The 20,843-nt window shown below is 38.7% G+C and overlaps 1 protein-coding gene across 2 annotated transcripts; it reads left to right on the plus strand.

Moving 5' to 3' along the window:
• Positions 1-5,930: 5,930 nt before the first annotated feature.
• Positions 5,931-18,888, plus strand: LOC144073238 (basic helix-loop-helix transcription factor scleraxis-like). 2 transcript variants are annotated; one of them, XM_077598922.1, is made up of 4 exons: positions 5,931-7,704; positions 7,825-8,456; positions 8,567-8,783; positions 18,253-18,888. In XM_077598922.1, the coding sequence occupies exons 2-4, from the start codon at positions 8,068-8,070 to the stop codon at positions 18,289-18,291; spliced, it is 645 nt and encodes a 214-aa protein (XP_077455048.1). In that variant the 5' UTR covers positions 5,931-7,704; positions 7,825-8,067; the 3' UTR covers positions 18,292-18,888. The 2 variants fall into 2 exon arrangements, with proteins under 2 accessions (XP_077455048.1, XP_077455047.1); XM_077598921.1 differs by having other exon boundaries at positions 5,931-8,456.
• Positions 18,889-20,843: the final 1,955 nt, after the last annotated feature.

The raw sequence follows: 20,843 nt of genomic DNA on the forward strand, positions 1-20,843 counted from the left end.
TTCAACAAGCTAATGACATCAAAAAGCTATGACTTGCAATCATACTGAGTTTTCTTCTCTTGTTTTTTTAAACATGTTCTTAGATATACTTGTGAGGTTGTAAAATATCTCCAAATATTAAAAGCCAGAAGAAATGCAGTGGCAACTTATTGCGTCGGGGACAATTATGTGGGTTCAAGGGTTACATTATCACTGGCTCATTAAGAAGTGTTCCCATATATAATTTGCTGTCACACAGGTCAGGTGCGGCATGTGAAAATACTCAGGTGATGCCCAGATCATGTTTTACTTTTGAACAGAGATGTCTCCATGCAACTCGCCACTGCCCCACATTTAAAGAGAATGGATGGAGTCAGTTTGATTGGTGGAGAATAGAGACGGATGGACTCCACTCAGAAACAATCCATTAAGTTTGGATATTAATATGGTTTAACATTTAGATTCAAGTTATGTTACTTAGTAATTCACCTCTGGAGGAATCCTCAGCTCTGGAAGAAGTTTTAAATAGTTTATTCTTGCTCCAGTGAGTAGCCTGCAGACTAAATCTGAAATCAGATTGGAAAAAATAAATGGTCGTAGAAATGAAAAGATTTTTTTACGCAAATAAGATGAATTGCGTCTCCTTTCCCATCTCTTGCATTCCTCCAACCCAAACTGGTGCATAAAATCTGTAAGATCGGGAAATGGTAACATATGGACAAAAAGTAAGTACTAATAAATCAGACTAGTTTTTCTTATATTTTTATTTACAGTTCAAACTTGGCTGAGGTTTGTGCTCTCCTGGGTGTCTTTGTAGTTATTGTGTTTCTTAGCCTATTTCATAATGTTTGGAAGCTTGTATAGATAATTCCGAGTATATTTGGAAATTAAAAACATACAAAACACTCACCGTACATGCATTAAGAAGACCAGCAATTTTATTCTTCATTTAGATTGTCATCCATGAAACATTCATTCATCATTGAGGTAGTGCCTCAAACATTATAGTTTTTCATCTGTAATGTTTTGCTTTGCTTGAAGGTTAAAGGAAGGTTTGGATCGTGTGCATTGCAGCATAATGAATCTTGTTTAACAATTTAAATTAGAAAACTGAATTCAATTTTTATGTTTTTTAATTATAGAGAAAAATGTCAATAAAAGTCAATATTTCCAGGAAGTAGATAAAATTGCTTTGAAATGCCAGTACCAATCTAGCCAATCAAATCAATTACTACTATGTCAGAGATACAGTACTCATCCATTTTAAGCAAATTGAGCTATATTTTGATATATTTTTTACATTACATTACATTTGTCCAAGTGAATTGCATGAATGCAATTACACTTGTTTGTGGTTGTGTTTGCTTTGCCTGTTTGTTTCTTTGTTCTATTCTATTTGACTCAAAAGCACAATATTTTCTTAAAGGTTAAATTTATTCTATGACATTGTTTGACATTTGTCCAAGTGAATTGCATGAATGCAATTACACGTGTAATGTGCGTTCATTTGAAATAAACAGCGATTAATCAATATTCTTCCTTATTATTTCTAATTTACTTTAGAAAAAATAGACCCCAAACCTGCCAATCACAAATTATCTTGGCAGCAATGGATAATTCCAGCTCAAGATATACTACAGATGTGCAGACCATTTCACCAAGAATTGGACTTTACTCTTGTTTGCAAATAAAAGCCAACTGCAAACCTTTCAACAGAAAAAGTCTGCTACTATTCATCCATTTTCAACAACCGCTTATCCAGGGTCGCAGGATGCTTGTGGCCTGTCAGTCATTGGACACACAGAGACAGACAACCATTCACTCTCACAATCACACAGCCAACGAACGGGAATCGATCCATCAGACAAAAATTGCAGACGAAGTCTTACTTTAGTCATGAGTTTCAGTAAATCTTGTTAGCCTTATCTGAGCAGATCAGTAGCCGGTAGCTTCTGCTTGCCCTGTGCCGAGGTGCAAATGAGTGTCTCCGTATGTGTGACGGCAAACCTTCCCGGCAAGTCACCATGCAGAACTAAACGTAGACAAGCTGCAGCAAATTGTAAACGAACACCAGCAAACAGATTAGAAACAGACTTCCATTCTAAGTTTCTTTTACACTCTAATTATTTGCAAATCTTGCAGGACTCAAGGGGATAAAAGAGACATCTACAAATATAAAATGACAGCCTTTCAAGCAAAGCAAATAAAAGTCACCCAGACTTTCATTTAGCAGCAATTGTGCCATTTTTTACAGCAAGGCGACAATAACAATCAAACAATAGTTTTTTTATTACGTGCTTGAACCCAGTGCACCACCAGCGTGTTTGTGAGAAACTCTATCACTCCATCATAAAAAGGGATATGAACGGAAAAAGCTAAAAGAGCGAGCACGGTTTCAACTGATGTCTTCCAGTTGTGTGACCTCTCTTTCCTTGTGCCTCTTTTTTTTCTGTCTCTCTGACTCTCTTGCTTTAATAAGGCCAGCTGTAGAGTTGGCCTCTCTGGGGGGAAGCAGTAGAGTGTGGCTGGAGCTGAGGCTGAAAGTGGGGTGAGTGCTGGTGGTGGTGGGGGTTCAGGTTAAGGAGAAGGAGGGGCGCTCTTCCGGACATTTTCCCCATGTAAAATCCCATCAAGTCTGGAGTCTTGGCAGCCAACTTTCTCCCCTTTGGTTTTCTTTACCTCCCTCTTTTCATTTCCTTCCCTTCCATGCCACTTTTCTTCCTCTGTCTTCCCATCTCTTTCTCTCTTTTTCCCTTCCTTCTCATATTCTTCCTCCTGCTCGCTCTGTCTGTGCCCGCTATGGAAAGTAGACAGATGCTTTTGGACTTTTGGTAATGACCCTCCCCAGACGTCTGCTGAGCGGCACCATAACAAGTCCCGAATCTTCTTTGCTCCCCCTTCCCTCCTCCTTCTTCTGGCTGCTGTCACTTTCAGGCTAAAAACGAGTGTCCAAGGACCGCGATATATTGCTCACTTCCTTGGAGACTCTTTTACCCTCCAGACGCCTGCTCTTGTGGCACTGCGTTAGGTCCAGACCTGCTTCCGAGTTCCGACAGGTCCCACACCAGAACTTTTCAGCTAGGCTCAGACTGCGGGGGAGATTGTGGCGTGTGTATGAGAGAAGGCTGTGTTGGTGGGTGTTTTTCATCAGACTAATGAATAATACGTCTGAGCTGCGAAAAGAGTATCAAGCGAGAGGAGGAGAGAGAGGAGGCTAATGATTCTCAGATGGTTTTCTACTACTGTGCTGCTGCCGCATGCGCCTTTCAAGGGGGTTACCCCGAGATATATAAAGTAGGATTATTATTTTAGGGATGTAATCATATGGTTTTAATGTATGTTTGGAAAAAAACGTTTTTTTTATCATTCTCTTCTGAAGCGAAATGAGCCTTGGATGTTATTGTTTCTTGTGTTGTCCTCGATATTTTTGCGGGCATCCTTAAAAGGCATTTAGTCATATTTTAAGTTGACAATGTTCGCATCATTTGGTGACTGCACATAGTCAAGCAGCAGTCACACTAATTCAGTATTACTTAAGGAACTCAGCACTTATGTATTTAGTGTCCAGGCTGCCACAACACTATGTACACCTGCACAATCAAAGGCTGTTTTGACAATGCTATGGAACACTTAAGAGATGCTGTGCAGAGCCGTCATGATTTAAACATTGATCCATTTTCAGAACCATTTATCCTCACAAGGGTGCTGGAGCCTATTCCAGCTGATTTAGGGCCAGTGACAGGGACCACCCTGAATAAGACGGACAAACATTCACGCTCACACTCATACCTAGGGGCAGTTTAGAGTGTCCAAAAAGTTTTTGGAATGTGGGTGGAAACCAGAGTACCCAGAGAAAACCCACACAGGCCGAGGGAGAACATGCAAACTCCACACCGGGGTACCAATCTGGATTCGAACCCAGGACCCCAGAACTGTAAGGCCAATGCGCTAGCCTCATCTGCTGAACCGCTGTTGATTTATACATTTGCAATCTAAAACTTGATTTTTCTTTTAGGTACACAATTTTTTTAAATACCCTCCTTAATCAGTCAGTCATGATAAAAGAAAAAAACAATAAGACAAAATGTTGTGAGTTTCCTTCCACCATTTAAAACATTAATGGGCGATTAATTGAATACTCTAAATTACCAATAGAAATTACTGGTTGCTTCGCTGACTGTCTGTATCCTCTGTCTTGACAAAGTCAGATGTATAAAGTGGCTATAACCTAAGAGAGAATAGGAAATATAAGAATGCTTAGATAATTAAATAGTTAGTTCTCTGGTATGCGAAATGAAAAAAAAAAAGTGTTTTCTTTAAGGCAGATTTTTGAACATATCTGAAATATATAGCTAATGAAATGAAATGGAAATGTGCCTTTTGTTTGTCAAATTAAGGCATATATATCATTCTGTATAAAGAATAAGCACTTTGCACAATGAATTTAAAGATTGTCATTAAATTCAGTGTACAAACTACATTTTCTGCATGAACAACTGGAGATTGATTCAGAGATATGCACCAAAATGTATTCCCCATTTGAAAAAGAAGAATACAAACTTCAAGTATTTGCCCAAAATTCTAAATTATACACCACATAGTATGACATCCAGGCATACTGATGGTGACCTAGGGTAACCCTGTCATGTCATTTTATGCAAATGTCACAATTACTGAGCTGTAAATCAAATTATTTAATCTTGGTACATTCTTTTGTAAAATGCTGCCACGTGTGGTTATGAAAAGCCCCTATGTCTGCATTATGTTTTCTGGCCTCAAGGCATCAATTCAGGGAGAACTGGATACTGTGTGAGATCAGACCCACACATGTGAGATGCAAATCAGAGGAAGTAATGATGGACCACTGCGTCTGAAACAGACTTGCCAAATATCTCAGTGTTTTATTGCCCTCGCCCACTCTACCGTGGGCTGTTGAGGTTATGAACGCCACTTCAACTCTTGATTGGTTCCACAGTGATGAAAAGATCTGGCGATAATAGGCACAACCACAAATGATTTCAGTAGTCCTGAAAGTTCCCATATATGAAATGTTTTGGCACCTTCATCACAACGACTCTAACGCCGTACAGAAAAAGAGTATACATTCGTAATGACACCATTCATTTTCTGAACCGTTTATCCTCACAAGGGTCACGTAGGGTGCTGGAGCCTCTCCCATCTAACTACAGGCACAGGGGGGTGACACCCTAAATTGGTGGTCAGCCAATTGCAGGGCACAAGGAGACGGACAGCCATTCACGCAAACGTTCATACTTAACAGTTATTTGGGGAGAAAGACTGCTGTGGTTATGTCATTTAGCTTTTGTATTTTACAGAGTTTATTTACATGTTCTCCCTGTTTTTGCGTGGTTAGCTCTTGCCTAAAGTCAGCTGGTACAGCTCCAGAAAATCTGTGGCAAAATAAAATCTAAAACTTTTATAGGTGGCATAAATGAAATTTTAATCACATATAGATCAAGCATTTCAGTTCCGATGGCGGTCTTTGGCCTCCATGTGGTTTGGATTGGATAACTTTATTCATCCCGTATTCGGGAAATTTCATTGTGACAGTAGCAAGAAAAGGCATAGTTATAAGTTAGACAGTACAGTCGCAAAGGCCGCAGAACAACAAAGCAAAAGCACAAAGTACAAAGCAAATCAAAGTCAATGGGATCATTAAGAATCACCAGAGCAAAAACACAAAACGAGCAAGAGTGGACAGAGCTTTAAGGTATGCCTCAAAAGAAATGCCACATTGTAGATTCTATTGTCCCACCACACTCATTTTGATGCAATGGATAACCTGGAAACATCTCATAAAATAGCATTAACCGTTTTGACAAAACCTAAAAAAGTTATGTGAATGGTATTGTCAATTGATTATTATTCATGAATATAGTGCCCATAGTTGGCTGGGATAGACTCCAAAACTCCCCGTGACCCTTGTGAGGATAAGCATCACGGAAAATGAATGAATTAATAATGGCAATGAAATGGACATACAGCATGTCATTCATTTGATACAAAAATGAGGTCTGGCACCGGAGGGGATCGAATCCATACATGTAGAAGTGGAGAGGCAAGAGTGATGAATGCTGACTGTAACTTTATGTAACGATGACAGATTATTCATTGTGCTGTTCGTTTTCAACAGCAACTTGCTGTTGCCAATTTACACAAAACAGGCATACTAGCAATGGCACTTGGGTTTTGAGTTTTCAGCAAATGACCACTGAGTATTGTACACTTCAGAGTCTACTGTCAACATTCACCCACCACAAATTCATATGAGGAAAAAATACTTAAGGTCAGTCACTTACCTGATAATAACCCATAAATTGTTCAATCGTATTTAATCAAATCCTAAAGCCTTTAAATAGCAGAGAGATTGTAGTCACTGTCTGTAGTTGATCCATAGAAATGCATGAAAAGACAGAGGCATAAGAAAAACTAAAAATAATTGCTTTACTTTGTCTTTTTGTGTTAAGTCAGTCATAAAAATAGCGGTTATGTGGTGATTTGTACCTAAATAATATAAATAAGTCCTTAACATGCTTTTCTTTGGAAGATCAGTTGTCATGCAGATACAGCTACTCAGTACATATAAAGACAGATCAGAAGTCTTCTCGTATCACCACTTTTACTAGCCATCTCAGGATAATTATCCAGTTCCCGATTTCAGCCGCAAGCCTCGACTGATGGCCGGCTTCCAGGGCTGCGGCTCTTGGCCGCCAAGTCTGCTGCTGTCCAGAGACATAAACAACACAGAGGGGGGAGGCTGAGGGAGGAAAAGATGATATGGGGAATGGCAAACGATTGCTTCACAACTCAAGTTCTGTGGTTGTCAAAAACGTGGATGGACAATATTTTTTTTAATAGTTTTTTGTATTGATTTGGAGCAAAGTTAGTTAGCAAGGAACAACAGCACTGACACTAAGTGCAAGTTGACGCTGACCACTTTTGGATGCTTATTATAACTCTTGATATATAACAGACTTTTGCCACTCATCTGCCTAAGTCTAGACAGCATGCTGCCATTTAAAAGGTTTATAGGAAATTTTCAGTCTGATGTGAAGAACTTTTTCACCAAATAAAGCTTGCCTACTCTTAACATTTTTATTTCTTCATAAAATGCTACATGCTAAGGAAAATCCACCAATGCTTTATGCCCTACTTTATTGTCTTCGGTAATAGTAAAAATTTGGTTAACTGTGCCAAACTGTACCGTAACTCACTCTCCGCCCTTGACACCGATAGACGTGCAGCCCATTTTGACCAGGAGGGCCAGCGGTAAATGATCACTGCCTTCTCATTTATCACGAAATAGGCATCTAGCGTTGTCAATGGCAGCAGAAGACATAAGTTATAAGCAGGCAGTGTCTCCCCAAATTAATAGTAACGAGTGTGAGCGGGCACCAAAACCACACAGTCAACTAGTGCGATGCAGCTTGTGTGAAAGGGTGGAATCCCCCCGAAAGCTTCTGGTGTGCAGCCAAAACAAACTCCTGCCGATGGTTTGCCCCTTGCCTCCTGTCTCTCTGGCCTACTTCTAGACGGCAGCGAAGGGACCCGCTCCTCTCCGAAGGAGGAGCAGGGGAGTCTTTAGACCCTCCCACCAGCTATAAACCCTGAGGCAGACGGAAACACTCAGACAGCAGGCACACGTGGAGCACAGCAGCAAAAGGAAAGACAGGGAGAGACAGAAACAAAGTGCTGCCACAGGCGGTGAGTCATTTTTCTACTTGGGACTGAAGCAACCAAAATTGACTTCAAGGTCACTCGAAGCAAATCAGCAACACACGTGTGGAGGCTTCAGCGTACCGTTATAACATAACTTTCTTCCAGAGGATATTGACAAAGTGATTCTTGGGATGTGAAGAGAAGAAGACGATCCTGGAAGCTGCAGCCACCTGTTGCACTGCAGTTTTAGCATCAACTGGGAGACACGCCACCGTTAAAGGGACAAGTTGAAAAAAAAATCAACGCACTTACCTGGTTGACTAGTTAGCCAGTTAGGCATCTACTAAATCGTTTCCCTTAAAAACCTGGTCAAAACAACCTTAAAGGGATTGACTCGTGGCATTTAAGATGACTTTTGCAATGCTGCGAACGGCGTCTCCTGCAGGGCGCTTCTTGTACGGTGACATCGCTCTCCTCTCAGAAGATGATGACGAGAATGGCAGCGAGGGCTCAGGCTCAGAAGAGCCCTCCACCAATTCTGGGACCTTTCGCCTGTCATCATCGTCCCCGTCTGCCTTTCACATCAAGATGAACAGGAAGAGAAAGCTGTTCATGGGGGGAGCGGGCGCAGCAGCGGTCGAAGCCGTCCTGGGGAGACTGGGGCCCCCGGGGTCATGTCCCCCCACTGAAATCCGTCAGAGGACGGCAGCCAATGCTCGCGAGCGAGATCGGACCAATTCTGTCAACACGGCATTCACGGCGCTACGCACGCTCATCCCTACTGAGCCTGCGGACAGGTACGCAAACCTTTCACGTTACCCAAATAAGTTCATTTTTCACGCATCTGTATAGTTTGTGAGGATGTGGTTCATGATTGTGATCAATGTCCCTTTGATTCAAACACTAGGAAACTGTCAAAGATCGAGACTCTTCGCCTGGCCAGCAGCTATATCAGTCACCTGGGGAACGTTTTGCTCCTGGGCGAGGGTCTTCATGACGGACAGCCCTGCCACGCTCCATCGCCCCCGTTCTTCCATGTCAACTCCTCCCCGAATCGAGGATCGGATCAGTCAGGCCAGCCTAAGCACATCTGTACGTTCTGTCTCAGCAACCAGAGAAAAATGGTGAGCACTCGAACAAAATAATATCAATTAGTGTTGAAACTGTCACTTTCCCTTAACTATATAAAGAGTGTAAAACAAACACAACACTTGAAATTACAAGTCCTTTTTTAAAATCCACAAAGTTGAGCCACGGTTCGGTGATTTAAGCTGATGTGAGATCAGTGACGAAGTCTGTAAACCTGATTGGCCTCAAGGGATATAAAAATAAAAACTTGAAACTCTTTCAAGTCGGCCTTTGGGGGTGAAAGGCTGTATAAGTGGACTGTAGGGATTTAGCATTAGTAAGGCAGGTGGCTTGAAGGATCAAGGTGGTGTATAAAACCGGTCCAAAAATGTTTGATGAAAGCAGCTTGTGGATAAAGCAGATAACTAGAAAATCTCAGTTAAAACTCATTTTAGTCTTGTTTAAATTAGGCTATCTGGACCCAGTCTGTCGTACTAGGCTGCATTAACAGAAACAGTACTAAGTATCAGAAATTGAGTTCATTCAGCATGGTAACTGGATGATAAGATGGAGAAAACTGTCACTCTAACAAGGAGAGCAGAAGCTATTTAACTTAAAATATATACAACTCTGCCCTGCAATTAGCTGGCCATCGATTCGTCTGGTGCCCGTAGTTAGGGTCCAGCACCCCCTGCAACCCCTGTGAGGATAAGTGGTTCAGAAAATGAATGAATAAATAAATACAACTCCAGTCTTACATCAGGATCGAAAGTGATAGAGGTGATGTCCAAGGAACTTTGCCTCTCTAATCTGGATTTTGCCCATTTAGCAGGATTTATTAGGAAAGAGCTGACATCTGGCAGACCCCCCTTTGCCCTAGCACTATGTGAAAGTCAATACTTTCTTCAGTGTCAAAACCCAGAGAACCCTTCACTGACAAATAACCTGAATCTGTCCCTCCCTTGTATCTACATGAATTGTCTCAAGCCAACCACTGGCCTCATGTTACATACAGAGAAGAAGAATCCAGAACAAATTATAACATTTAACCTGTAGATAGTAGATAACTGTTAACATCTGGCAATATTGGCCAAATGTTGACAATTCGAAAAAAACCTGCATAAAACAAATACACAATAATAACGTCATTCGCATGCCGAAATCAATTGCTGGAAATGATACATTGAAATTTAACAACGCAATCCATGTCTACTAGGGAAAAAGCATTAAATATATAAACATCACTACTGGTTACTGGTTCTCAATTGTACTTGTACTTTTGCGCCGTAAACTTTTGAATTGCATTTCTGATGCCGTTGCCACATTAAAAAAACTATTTTCCAAATATTTAGGATTTTAGGTTTGGGAGTGTCACCTAAAATTCCCATAAACATGACTTGACCCAAAACTTTCCACTGTTTCCTTCAAGTTTCCTTTAAATCACATGTGCCCACTGCTCACCTACGCCTCCATTTCATTTTCTTCTCAAGAGCTTTCCCCCAGCCACTCTCATTCCCTCACCCCTGCGTCAGCATATCGATCAGCTCGATGGAGGTCAGCGCTGTTAGTAGGAGAAGTGTAATACTATCTCCTGTTGTCAACTGCTGCTCCTGATACATGATGGGGCTTGAAATGCATGCTGGGTAGAAAAGTGCTTTGAAACTTCTGTCTCCAGAGCGGCAGCCTCAGCCACATTTTTCTGTTTCCTATTAGCCTTTTGTATGCCGGACAGGCAGTTTATGTGTTCATGCAGGGAACTGGAATGGGTACAAATAGTATTAAACTAAAGTAAAGGAATATTCCAAAATAAATTTAGGGTTACTACACAATTGGATCGGGCTTTTTCGTTCATTTTTTTCTTGCTTGCCTGCTTACAAAAAGCATGGTGTTTTTTGTATTGCTTTTTTGTTGTTGTTGTTATTCTGCTTGCTTTGGTAACCCACGTGACCCGTCAGGAACAGCTGCAGTAAAAAAACATTTTTTAAAGGCAGGGGGACCCCTCACTTTAGTAGCTCATCGTATTAGCACCACCTTTAGATTTTGAACAATAGAGGATCACATAGTGTTTAATAATTTCAAAATCAAACTTAGACTTTTGCTGAAGTTAAACTGTGAAATTCTGACTTTAATCTAAAAGGAATGTTTGTTATTTAATAAATAAATTGTGTTATAGAGTCTGTATCTACAGTGAAAATGAAATTCCCATTTTAGTAAAATATTCAGACAACACAAATATAAGCTGTTACTATTATCTTACTTACAGCATAAATCATCTAATAAGGCTCAATGCAAACATATCTAATATTCTACCTTCAAATAGAAAATTATAGTAAAGTTTGACACAGTCAGAGAACTATTATTTTGTTTAGAATGTGTTTTAATATATTGACAACATTATTTTTGTTTGCTATGAAGTTTATTGTTTATTCTTACTCAGCTCTTTTAAAATGCCCCAAGACCATGTGTAATTTTGCAGACTCATCAATAGAAAAAAAAGTGTTTTGATTTGGATTCATTGATCTTGGTGATGCAAAAAAAAAAAACCATTGAAAGAGAGCTAAATTTGATCAATTCCATTGCCACATGAGCGACCGTGCAGGGCAGGGACCAAAAATATATGATTGCACATTTATATATAGTAATGTAAACCATCTACTGTACCATTGACGGTTGATGCGTGTCGTTTTATGATGCTAATTACAGCAATGTAGTTCTGCTGACAAGAATAAGACCTTGGTCACATTTTGCCATTATATGTTGCCCTCCTCTTTCATACTACAGTACTACAAACGAGTGTGGATTAACGGCGAAACCATATAATTGCATTTTGAACCACAACTCCACAATGAAAATATTGAAAGTCGCATAACAGCCAAACTGTACATGTGCCATTAATTGAGGAGTCAAAGAAGGAAGCACAAACCTATCTGGTATTTGAGGGGTTAACTTTGATGGGCAGGATCCAGGATCTATTTAAGTGTTCCATAGCAGAGTTGGAATGGGTTATTATAGAGGGGAAATGATTGGGAAGGTAAAATGAGACTCGGGTGCACTCTTTGTCCATTTGCGCGAACGTTAAGTTTCATCACAGCTGTTTCGCTGCCTAGCCTTAGCCAAATTAATCACATTTTCCAATTTCCAGTGTCAGTCATCTTTGTCAAATTGTGTAGTTTAGTGCACAACTAGTGTTGACTCCAAATGCCTTTTGGTTCTGCTCATAACATTTACTGTAAATTTGTCTTCATAATTATTAATCCACCAATGATTTAATTATCAATAAGGTTGAATAACATTGTAGTGTTTTTTTGTAATACTTACAAACAATGCTACAAAAGAAAAATATTCCGGGGTTTGAAACGAGGAAGAATGTGTAGATGAACACAGCAAGAATTAATGTGTGCCAATCTCCTGATTTAGATCATGACAAGCCTTTAAAAGAACTGAAAGTCAAAAAAAAATCAAGGCATGTTTCCATTTTTACTTCCCTATACACACATCAGCAAAAAAAACAAAAAAACAAAAACTTAAACAGCCGGATAAGTGTACAACTGCTCACGCTCCTTGCTCTCTTAAGCAGTAAAGTTTGGAACCAAAGTAAGGCAGTGAGCATGTTTAAATTCTTTTTAATCTTTTTCTATGACAGCAAAGAAATGTTACAATACTTTTCTTCTATTTAAATTATTTCTCATGGGGGAAATTCATTCTAAATCCCAAGGAATCGGAGGCCGAAAGCATCCCGTCCGTCCACTGTATTTCACATTAGCTTTTGAGTTGATGTCATCATCTTCATGTTAGAGTTAAATGATATTTTTGTTGCCTATACTATTGCCTGTACATTCATCACTTCTTCTGGCCCAATTAAGTTAAACTCCAATTTCATAATCAACGCACTAATCTGTCCAACTGCAATCCAGGTATTTTCCTCTTAAAGCAGGGGTGTCAGACTCGGGGCCGCTTTAACGTCAACTTGATTTCACATGGGCCGGACCATTTTAGATATAATATTTAGATTTTTTTAATAAATGGATTAAGAGCCCTGAATATTATATTAATATATTTTTAGATTTTACAAAATGATTTTTAAACTAAAAACAGAAAAAATTGATTAAAAAATTACAATTATTGATTTAAAAGGGGAAAATCAGGAAATTTAATATACATCTATACTCTTCATTTTAATTTGATCCTAAAACAGAAAGTCGGCACTCATGATTTACTTTCCCGGGCCACACAAAATGATGCGGCGGGCCAGATTTGGCCCCCGGGCCGCCACTTTGACACATGTGCCTTAAAGTATAATTTCCATACATTTGTTCGAAAATAATTCATATAACGGTAATTTCATTATCTTCTACATTTAACAAGAAATCTAAACAATAAAAATCCCCAAAAGCTCTAACCTTCATTTTGAAAATGTATTATTTACACACAATTATTTTTACTCTTGTATTTTGACTATTTAGTTTTGTCAATTTATCAATTATTCGTGTCAATCAGGGTGACGATTATTAATCACATCAAAAGTGAACGAGAAGGTATTTGGCGTCACCCCCTTGAAGTTTAGTAGCCTACGTAAAATGCTTGCGCGGCTCACACATACACTTGCTGTCGGAGTCTGGAAGTCATTGGCGGTGGAGGGCAGAGCAACAAATGAGCTAATTGTTCTGAAAATGATTTATCCTGCGCTGAGGCCCGTACAGCCAGTGTTTAATTCGGCTGCCGCTATTAGAAACACATTGACGTTAAGCTTTGATGGTGACGTTAAAGGAGCCTGGAAAGTGCTCTGTACCCCCCAAAAAAAAAAATCCCTCCATGCTCACACTCACACCCTCTCACACATAGTTACACACATGCAACCACGCACCCATTGGGCACAGTGTGCAGTACGAAACGGACTTGATCAAAACCATGTCATTTGCAAGTCTACTCGTTTTTCATCCAGAGCCAGACGGCAGTTCATTGCTTCTTTTGCGACATCCAAAAAAGCCCTATATGATTACTCAGCTAAGGAGGCCTGGATCACGACAGCCCTTTCAACACGTCTTAACTAATGGCGTGCAGGAAGTTGTGGAAACAGACATGGAGAGGGAGAAAGAGAAAACAAGGGAGAGAAATAGCCACAGACTCAGTGGGATAATCAGCCCACCATTTGTCCTACAGTTTGGACAGTTTGCTTTTTTTTTTGTCTGAATGCCACTTTGCTTCTTTATGGAGACCAAATGGAGCATACATCTATGAGGGCCTAACTGCATGGATAGCACTTTTAGGAGCAAACTAATGACTGTGGTTTTTACAGTCATTTGGTTATTAGTCTGTTTTGGGTGGAAAAAAAGGATGACATCACTTGTGCGTATGAAAGTAGACATTTCAAGGTCATAGATGAAAAGTAAATTACCCTCATTTGCTGATACTGCTGCCGTTGCCACTTTGCCTTTAATTTTAACTGATGCTAATGATGTGCATCGAAGGTGGCTAAAATAGGAGTGGCAATTTACGCATATACTATATTGCTGCCCACGTCTGACTGGCGCGTGTGTTCGCCTTGATCAGCGTTTGTGACTCGGTGCCGTCATGCGCGGACCTGTCGGTATGTTCTCGACACAGATGGAAGCAGTTAAACCCCAATTTAACAGGGACAGATGAAACCGGGTCATAGAACTAACAAAATCTATTAGCTAAACTATAATTTTGTTGTCAAATCCAGCTCAACTAAAAAAAAAGGTATATTTTATATTATCTAACACATTTTATTTGACGACATTTTGACTGACAGCGGCTGACACGGAGTGCTCATCTCCTTTTTTGAATAATTACTACAACATCATATTAAAACTGTGGGTTTACATGCGGTGGATTAGGCAACCTAAAACAAACCCAGTGTTTTTCAGAAGCCATGAGGATGCTTATTTGCAAACCACAGCGAGTGTGAAAAGCAAGACTAATGTATCCAAGCCACATAATGGCAGACTAAGGCTTAGTTGGTAGTCATTTCACTTCGCTGCACAATTTGATAGTGAGCCTCTAAATCTAATCAGCTGTCAAATAGACAATCCCTTATGAGGACAGTGACAGTTTGTATGAGGCACTCCCGTAAAATAGCAACCTCCCTAAAAGGAAGGAATATGAGCAGTTTTTATTTCATGCTTGAATACCAATCCCCATATATGATTTACGGGTGATTTCTATTTTCCAACCAGATATTCCTCTCTTTGTGCCGCCAGGAGCTAAATTATATGCTTGCTTTTGAGAGGATGGCTTAATACAGGGAAATTGACCGAGAGCATGGAAAATCCACATAAAAAGGACGACCTGTGTTGATTTTTTCAGCAAAACAATATTAAAGTTCAGTTATGTTTTTGATAAGTGTAAAAGTTGTCTTCCCATTAAGATTACCGCAATGTTCGTTCAACTTCAATGTGCTAATATCATCATATCGTAAAGTAAACGTCATCAGGTAATCATATTAGTGTTGGACAAATGGCTCCGAAGGGAAGCCTCTGTGTGTGTGTTTGGCGAAAGAGAGAGATGGATGGAAATGGTCTTCAAGAGATTGTTTTGACTACCCAGTCAGCTTTAAAGACCCCCTCGACCCTTCTCCCCCTGTTTCGAGTCACACCCCAGCTGGACTACCCTCCTCCCCCTCCCACAGCTGTGGCACTGTCTCTCACCACATACTGTAGAGGTGGCACCCGTCCAAGTGATGGTGGTTAGACATAAATTGATAATTGTACAAATTGGAGAGCCAGACGACTTGGGTGCCTGCTTTCCCACAGTCTGTCGTCTACCCATAATGTTGTCATTTTGGTTAAGTCAGGTGAAGTAATTTAATCCTTTGTCAGGCTTAGCCATTTATTTGGTCACTTAAGTGGAAGTTAAATGGAGCCCCACACCTCACTATGACGCAGTGAATTTCTCTTAGCCAATCAGTGAAGAACATATATAGCAGTCATTTAAAGACTCCAAAATAGTGCCACAGAATCTTAAGCTTTCGTCCTGACTGAAAATCTATTAAAGCCAGTGACAACTGAATGTTGAAATGTGCTAAAGGTGCATATAATAATTTACACTAAACAATTCAGTGCATGTCTTTTGAATGAGTTAAAAGGAATTTTCATCATGTACAACATAAATACAAATAATATATAATTAACCCCCAAAATTCTAGTAAATGCAACAAATCCCATATATATATATATATATATATATATATATATATATATATATATATATATATATATATATATATATATATATATATATAATTAAAGAAATTAAAATAAATATATATATGTATGTATCTATATATATTATATATAATATATATATATACATATATGTATATTTACTTTTATTTTTTTTCACTAAAGTTACAGTTTGCAAACAAAATAGCATGTATTGAGTTTATAATCCACACATAATGCAATTTTTGACCACAAAAACTACACAGCTAATCTTACTACTTTTGTGTTTGGATTAAGCATCAATATGGTTAAATGTTCCATTCATCCATTAATCACCGTAATATCATAAAATCCTCCCCTGGTTCACTTGGCAAATGTTTCACTGTGTAACCAAAACCGCACTGTTTCAGAGACAGTCTTTTTGGAGACTTAATAGTGTCTTTGCTGTTGATCGATGTACACAAAAGACCTATTTTGTGGCAGCTTCTGTGGTTGTAATTATTCTCATCCAGAAAGGGAATTAAAGATACTATCTTACAACCAGATGGTATAAATCCAAAATGAGTTTCTGTATTAAGTCGCCTAGACAAATACTACATGAATACATTCATCTCAACTTAGTGAGTGGGAGGACAGATTCCTGCCCAAATCCAATGATCTCACCCCCTCATTCTGGCCTGATATCCATCACTTATCCGCTGTTGTTGATGTCGGTCAGTTGATTTTTTTTCTCCAAACACCTACACCTATTTCGCTGTCTGGAAGGAAATGTGGAACAGGTGTTGGGGCTGATGAGTGGGTAGCGAGCAGGCTCGTTCCACACGATCAGTCGAGACTATCCAAGAGGGGAGTCAGTAGAGGACAAACAAAGGGGGTTACGACTGAAAAGAAAGAGCTCTTTTTCATCTGTAAATTACCTGAAAGAGAAGATAATTCTTAACCTGAGACCACATGTAGAGCCAAATTAAATGTGGTTTCTAGCGTATTGAAGACTGAATGCATATGTTTTGACCACTGTGAATCAATGCATGAAATGTCAGCCTTGAAAACCAATAAACCAAACGTGGATGATGTGTTGCACATCACTCAGTAGTTCGTTTGCTGAAATCCCTCTGGCATTACTTGAAAGTTTAAATAGTAGCCGAGAAGTGAGGGGGAGGGAAAAAGTGATGATATTTTCCTGGCCAGATAGGAAAGTCGTCCACCAGCCAAGAAATCAAGAGTGCACTGCTCTGATACCCCAGATAAATATTCTGTCAGACACCAATCATATCCAATTAAAAGTCTGCCCCGTTTAAGAGCTAATTCTGGAGATAAAACTATAACTTCATAATACGAGGTAAGCTTTCCACTATATTGCATAAACAAACATCACGTACAGCAAAATAATTTATAGGATTTGGTGCAGCTGGGGCACTAGATGTTTAACTCATTTCCTACTACTGACAACAATAAACGTCCAATTCACTTAAATCATGTGTCAAAGTGGCGGCCCGGGGGCCAAATCTGGCCCGCCGCATCATTTTGTGTGGCCCGCGAAAGTAAATCATGAGTGCTGACTTTCTGTTTTAGGATCAAATTAAAATGAAGAGTGTATATTATGTATATTATGTATGTGTAATGTATATTAAATCTCCTGATTTTCCCCCTTTTAAATCAATGATTGTAATTTTTTAATCAATGTTTTCTGTGTTTTTAGTTCAAAAATCATTTTGTAAAATCTAAAAATATATTAAAAAAGCTAAAATCAACATTGTTTTAGATGTATAAAAAACTTAATATTCAAGGATTTTAATCCAGTTCTTTTAATCCATTTATATAAAAAAAATCTAAATATATCTAAAATGGTCTGGCCCACATGAAATCGAGTTGACGTTAAAGCGGCCCGCGAACCAACCCGAGTCTGACACCCTTTACTTAAATAATGAGCTTGCCAGTGAACGTTCAGCACTGAAAATTAGGAGATCTACTTTTTATTTGACATTATTCCAGGGATGTTTCTTATAGATACTACATCATTTCAGATAACTGGTTTAATGGTTTCATTGACCCAGCTTGTTAATTTTCTATAGATGATATATTTGAATTTTTGTTTTACATTAAATGTAATTGTGTAAAAAATAGGCCACATCTGCATTACAGTGTTAGATATTACTGTACCTAATTGTAAACTGAATAATTAAACAAAAGTTGTTTACTTTGAATTTGGGGTATTTAAAATAACATGTACCTCATTCAAAAATGTAAAAAGTTTACCTCATGAGTGGTGTTTTCAAACATACTTTGCTCTCAAAGTGTATTTGGCTCGGGTGCACAACGATCTGAAATTTGTCTTCTCTTGCAGAACAAAGACAGAGACAGGAAGACGGCCATCCGAAGTTAACAACCGAGAGGAGGACAGGCTGATGGCTTCAGAGATTAATTATTTTTGAATAGTACAGTAACTTGAGGACTCAACAGACGTGTCATGCGTATCTGTGATTTGGCTTCAAGTACGACAGCACTTATCTTCAACTTTTTGAAGAAACCTTACAAGATATGTTTGTATAGTACCTTTTTATTCCAGTTATTTTTTTATTTTGTGTTCTGGCTTTGGAAAAACAGCATTTCAAGACTCTGTTTCACATGCATATAGTAAAAGCCAAGAAGACCCTTTAATTGTGGGACATTATTACTATATTCAAGGAGTGTAAAGAGCCCTTGGCACATGATCACAAAACACTCAAGCCTATGAAAGACAAATTTGTATTCATCAAAAGCTGTGTAAACTGTAATATAAATGTATATTTATGTGACATAACATAAATGAAACTATGTTATTTAACATATCGATTTCTTGGAAAAACAATTAAGATTCACTTGCACAAAACCTTGCCCTTTCTTACAAGTTTATGGCATTATGTGGTGGTTACATGCTGGAACTCTTGTTGTGGTTTTTCTATTTCTGAAAATATTTTTTTGTGTTGTGCTGAAGAAATAACTCAAGATGGTAAATAAATTGTTTTGTATCTAGTAGTACATTTCTTTCATATTTTGTTATATTTGAAGTTTCATTTGCGAAATCTCTTTGCAAAGCTTCTTGTTGCTGTGGATAATATTAAATAGGATCAAAACAATTTTGGAAAAAGAAAGAAAAACAGAACGATAAAAGGGTATGGTGCAATAGTCTGGCTTTCCTTTTTTAATGACTGTGCTTCCCTGAAATCGTACTTTTATTTTCAGGTTCCTCTCACTGCACTTTAGACCGAGCGTATTCTCCCCACCAATCCTCTCTTTTCCCCCCTTTTTGGCTCTTTGGGGCCAAAAAGATCAGAGCTTAGGGAAACACAAGGATACAGCATAAGACGAGCTCAGAGGAATGTGAAAAGAGGGGGAACGAGCTGGGATGGATGAGGTGGAATTGAATCTGCAGGTATAGCTACTTGGACATCTGCCTGTGTCCCCGTGTTGTCCTCTTCTTTACCTCCCCACATGCTCTTTTTCTCTCCACCTCCTCTTTGGCTCTTCCTTCCTTTTCCCTGGAGAGCCACTGGCTTGGTGGTGATGACTTTCCAGGGTGTGTAGGATCACAAACTTTGTTACCTTCTTTCTATCTGTCCATCCGTCCGTCCGTCCGGCCGTCCATCTATTCATCCTTCTCCCAATATATCTTTCACTTTCTCCCTTTCTCTCCCTCTCTCTCGGTCCGTTGTAGATTGACCGTATTTCGTTAGCCAAAATATTGTTTCCGGGCCATTTGAAAATAGTGTACATTAATAGTAGATTTATTTTCCCCAGCGCATTTTTTGTTAGTCTGTTCTGTCAACCAATAGAGGCAGTAACTTGTACAAGAATGTAAATCTGCTGTTTCAACAAATTATCTAATTGTATTATTTGTAATTGGACTATCACCTACTAATTGAGCAACAATACTATGCATAAGAATAAAAGCAACAATGACATATGCACGTAAAACAATACTGAAAGGCCTAATAATGAAAAAAAGAAGCACAAATTGGCTAATTGGCAACACTACAGTAACAAATTCATCTAATTAAGTGGTCTGCAACTAACACCTAATCTAATCTAATCTATTGTTGAAAATGTTTTTTTAATGTATGTTTATTAAATTAGTCTTTATCAAACAGCTACAACAAATACTTAAATAGCAAAATATTTTTATTCGCTTAATTCCCATTACTGGCAGTACTGCAAAATTATTATTAAATCATAATTATTGTGGGTGAAGTGCCTTGTTAAGTTTTGTTTTGGCATTCCTGGGCCTGACACAATTTATTAATAACAGGGCTGTAGGTAATTATAGGGAAAACATGCTACACATAATAGAAATATTGATTTAGTACATGCGTACACGGGACCTAAATTTAATAATAATGCAGGAAGAAGGTCCAAGTGTTACATTTAGAAGAAAAGTCAAAGTGACTTGGGGAGGAATGCAAAAAGAGTCCATCAATAAGTCATCAATATGTCCATCAATTTTGTTTTGGCATTCCTGGGCCTGGCACAACTTATTAATAACAGGGCTGGAGGTAATTATAGGGAAAACCTGCTACACATAATAGAAATATTGATTTAGTACATAAGTACACAGGACCTAAATTTAATAATGCAGGAAGAAGGTCCAAGTGTTACATTTAGAAGAAAAGTTAAAGTGACTTGGGGAGGAATGCAAAAAGAGTCCATCAACAAGGTAGAGATTGTAGCCAAAAAAATGAAATAAAGATAGTTGTGGAATCTTCTTGGGAAAAGAATGCCATTAAAGCATATTGTGCTTGAAATTTCCCTTTTATCCTCATTTGCCAGAGATTTTCTCTTCCCAACATGAAACATTGGGAAACAAAGACTAACAAGCCACAAATAGAATGTAAAAGGCTTTGAAACCTCTTGAAAATGATGAGTATTAAAAACTTGTTGTTTGGAATGGGGTAGTTAGAA

This window comes from Stigmatopora argus, chromosome 4, assembly GCF_051989625.1.
Source record: "Stigmatopora argus isolate UIUO_Sarg chromosome 4, RoL_Sarg_1.0, whole genome shotgun sequence".
Classification (NCBI taxonomy): Eukaryota; Metazoa; Chordata; class Actinopteri; order Syngnathiformes; family Syngnathidae; genus Stigmatopora; species Stigmatopora argus.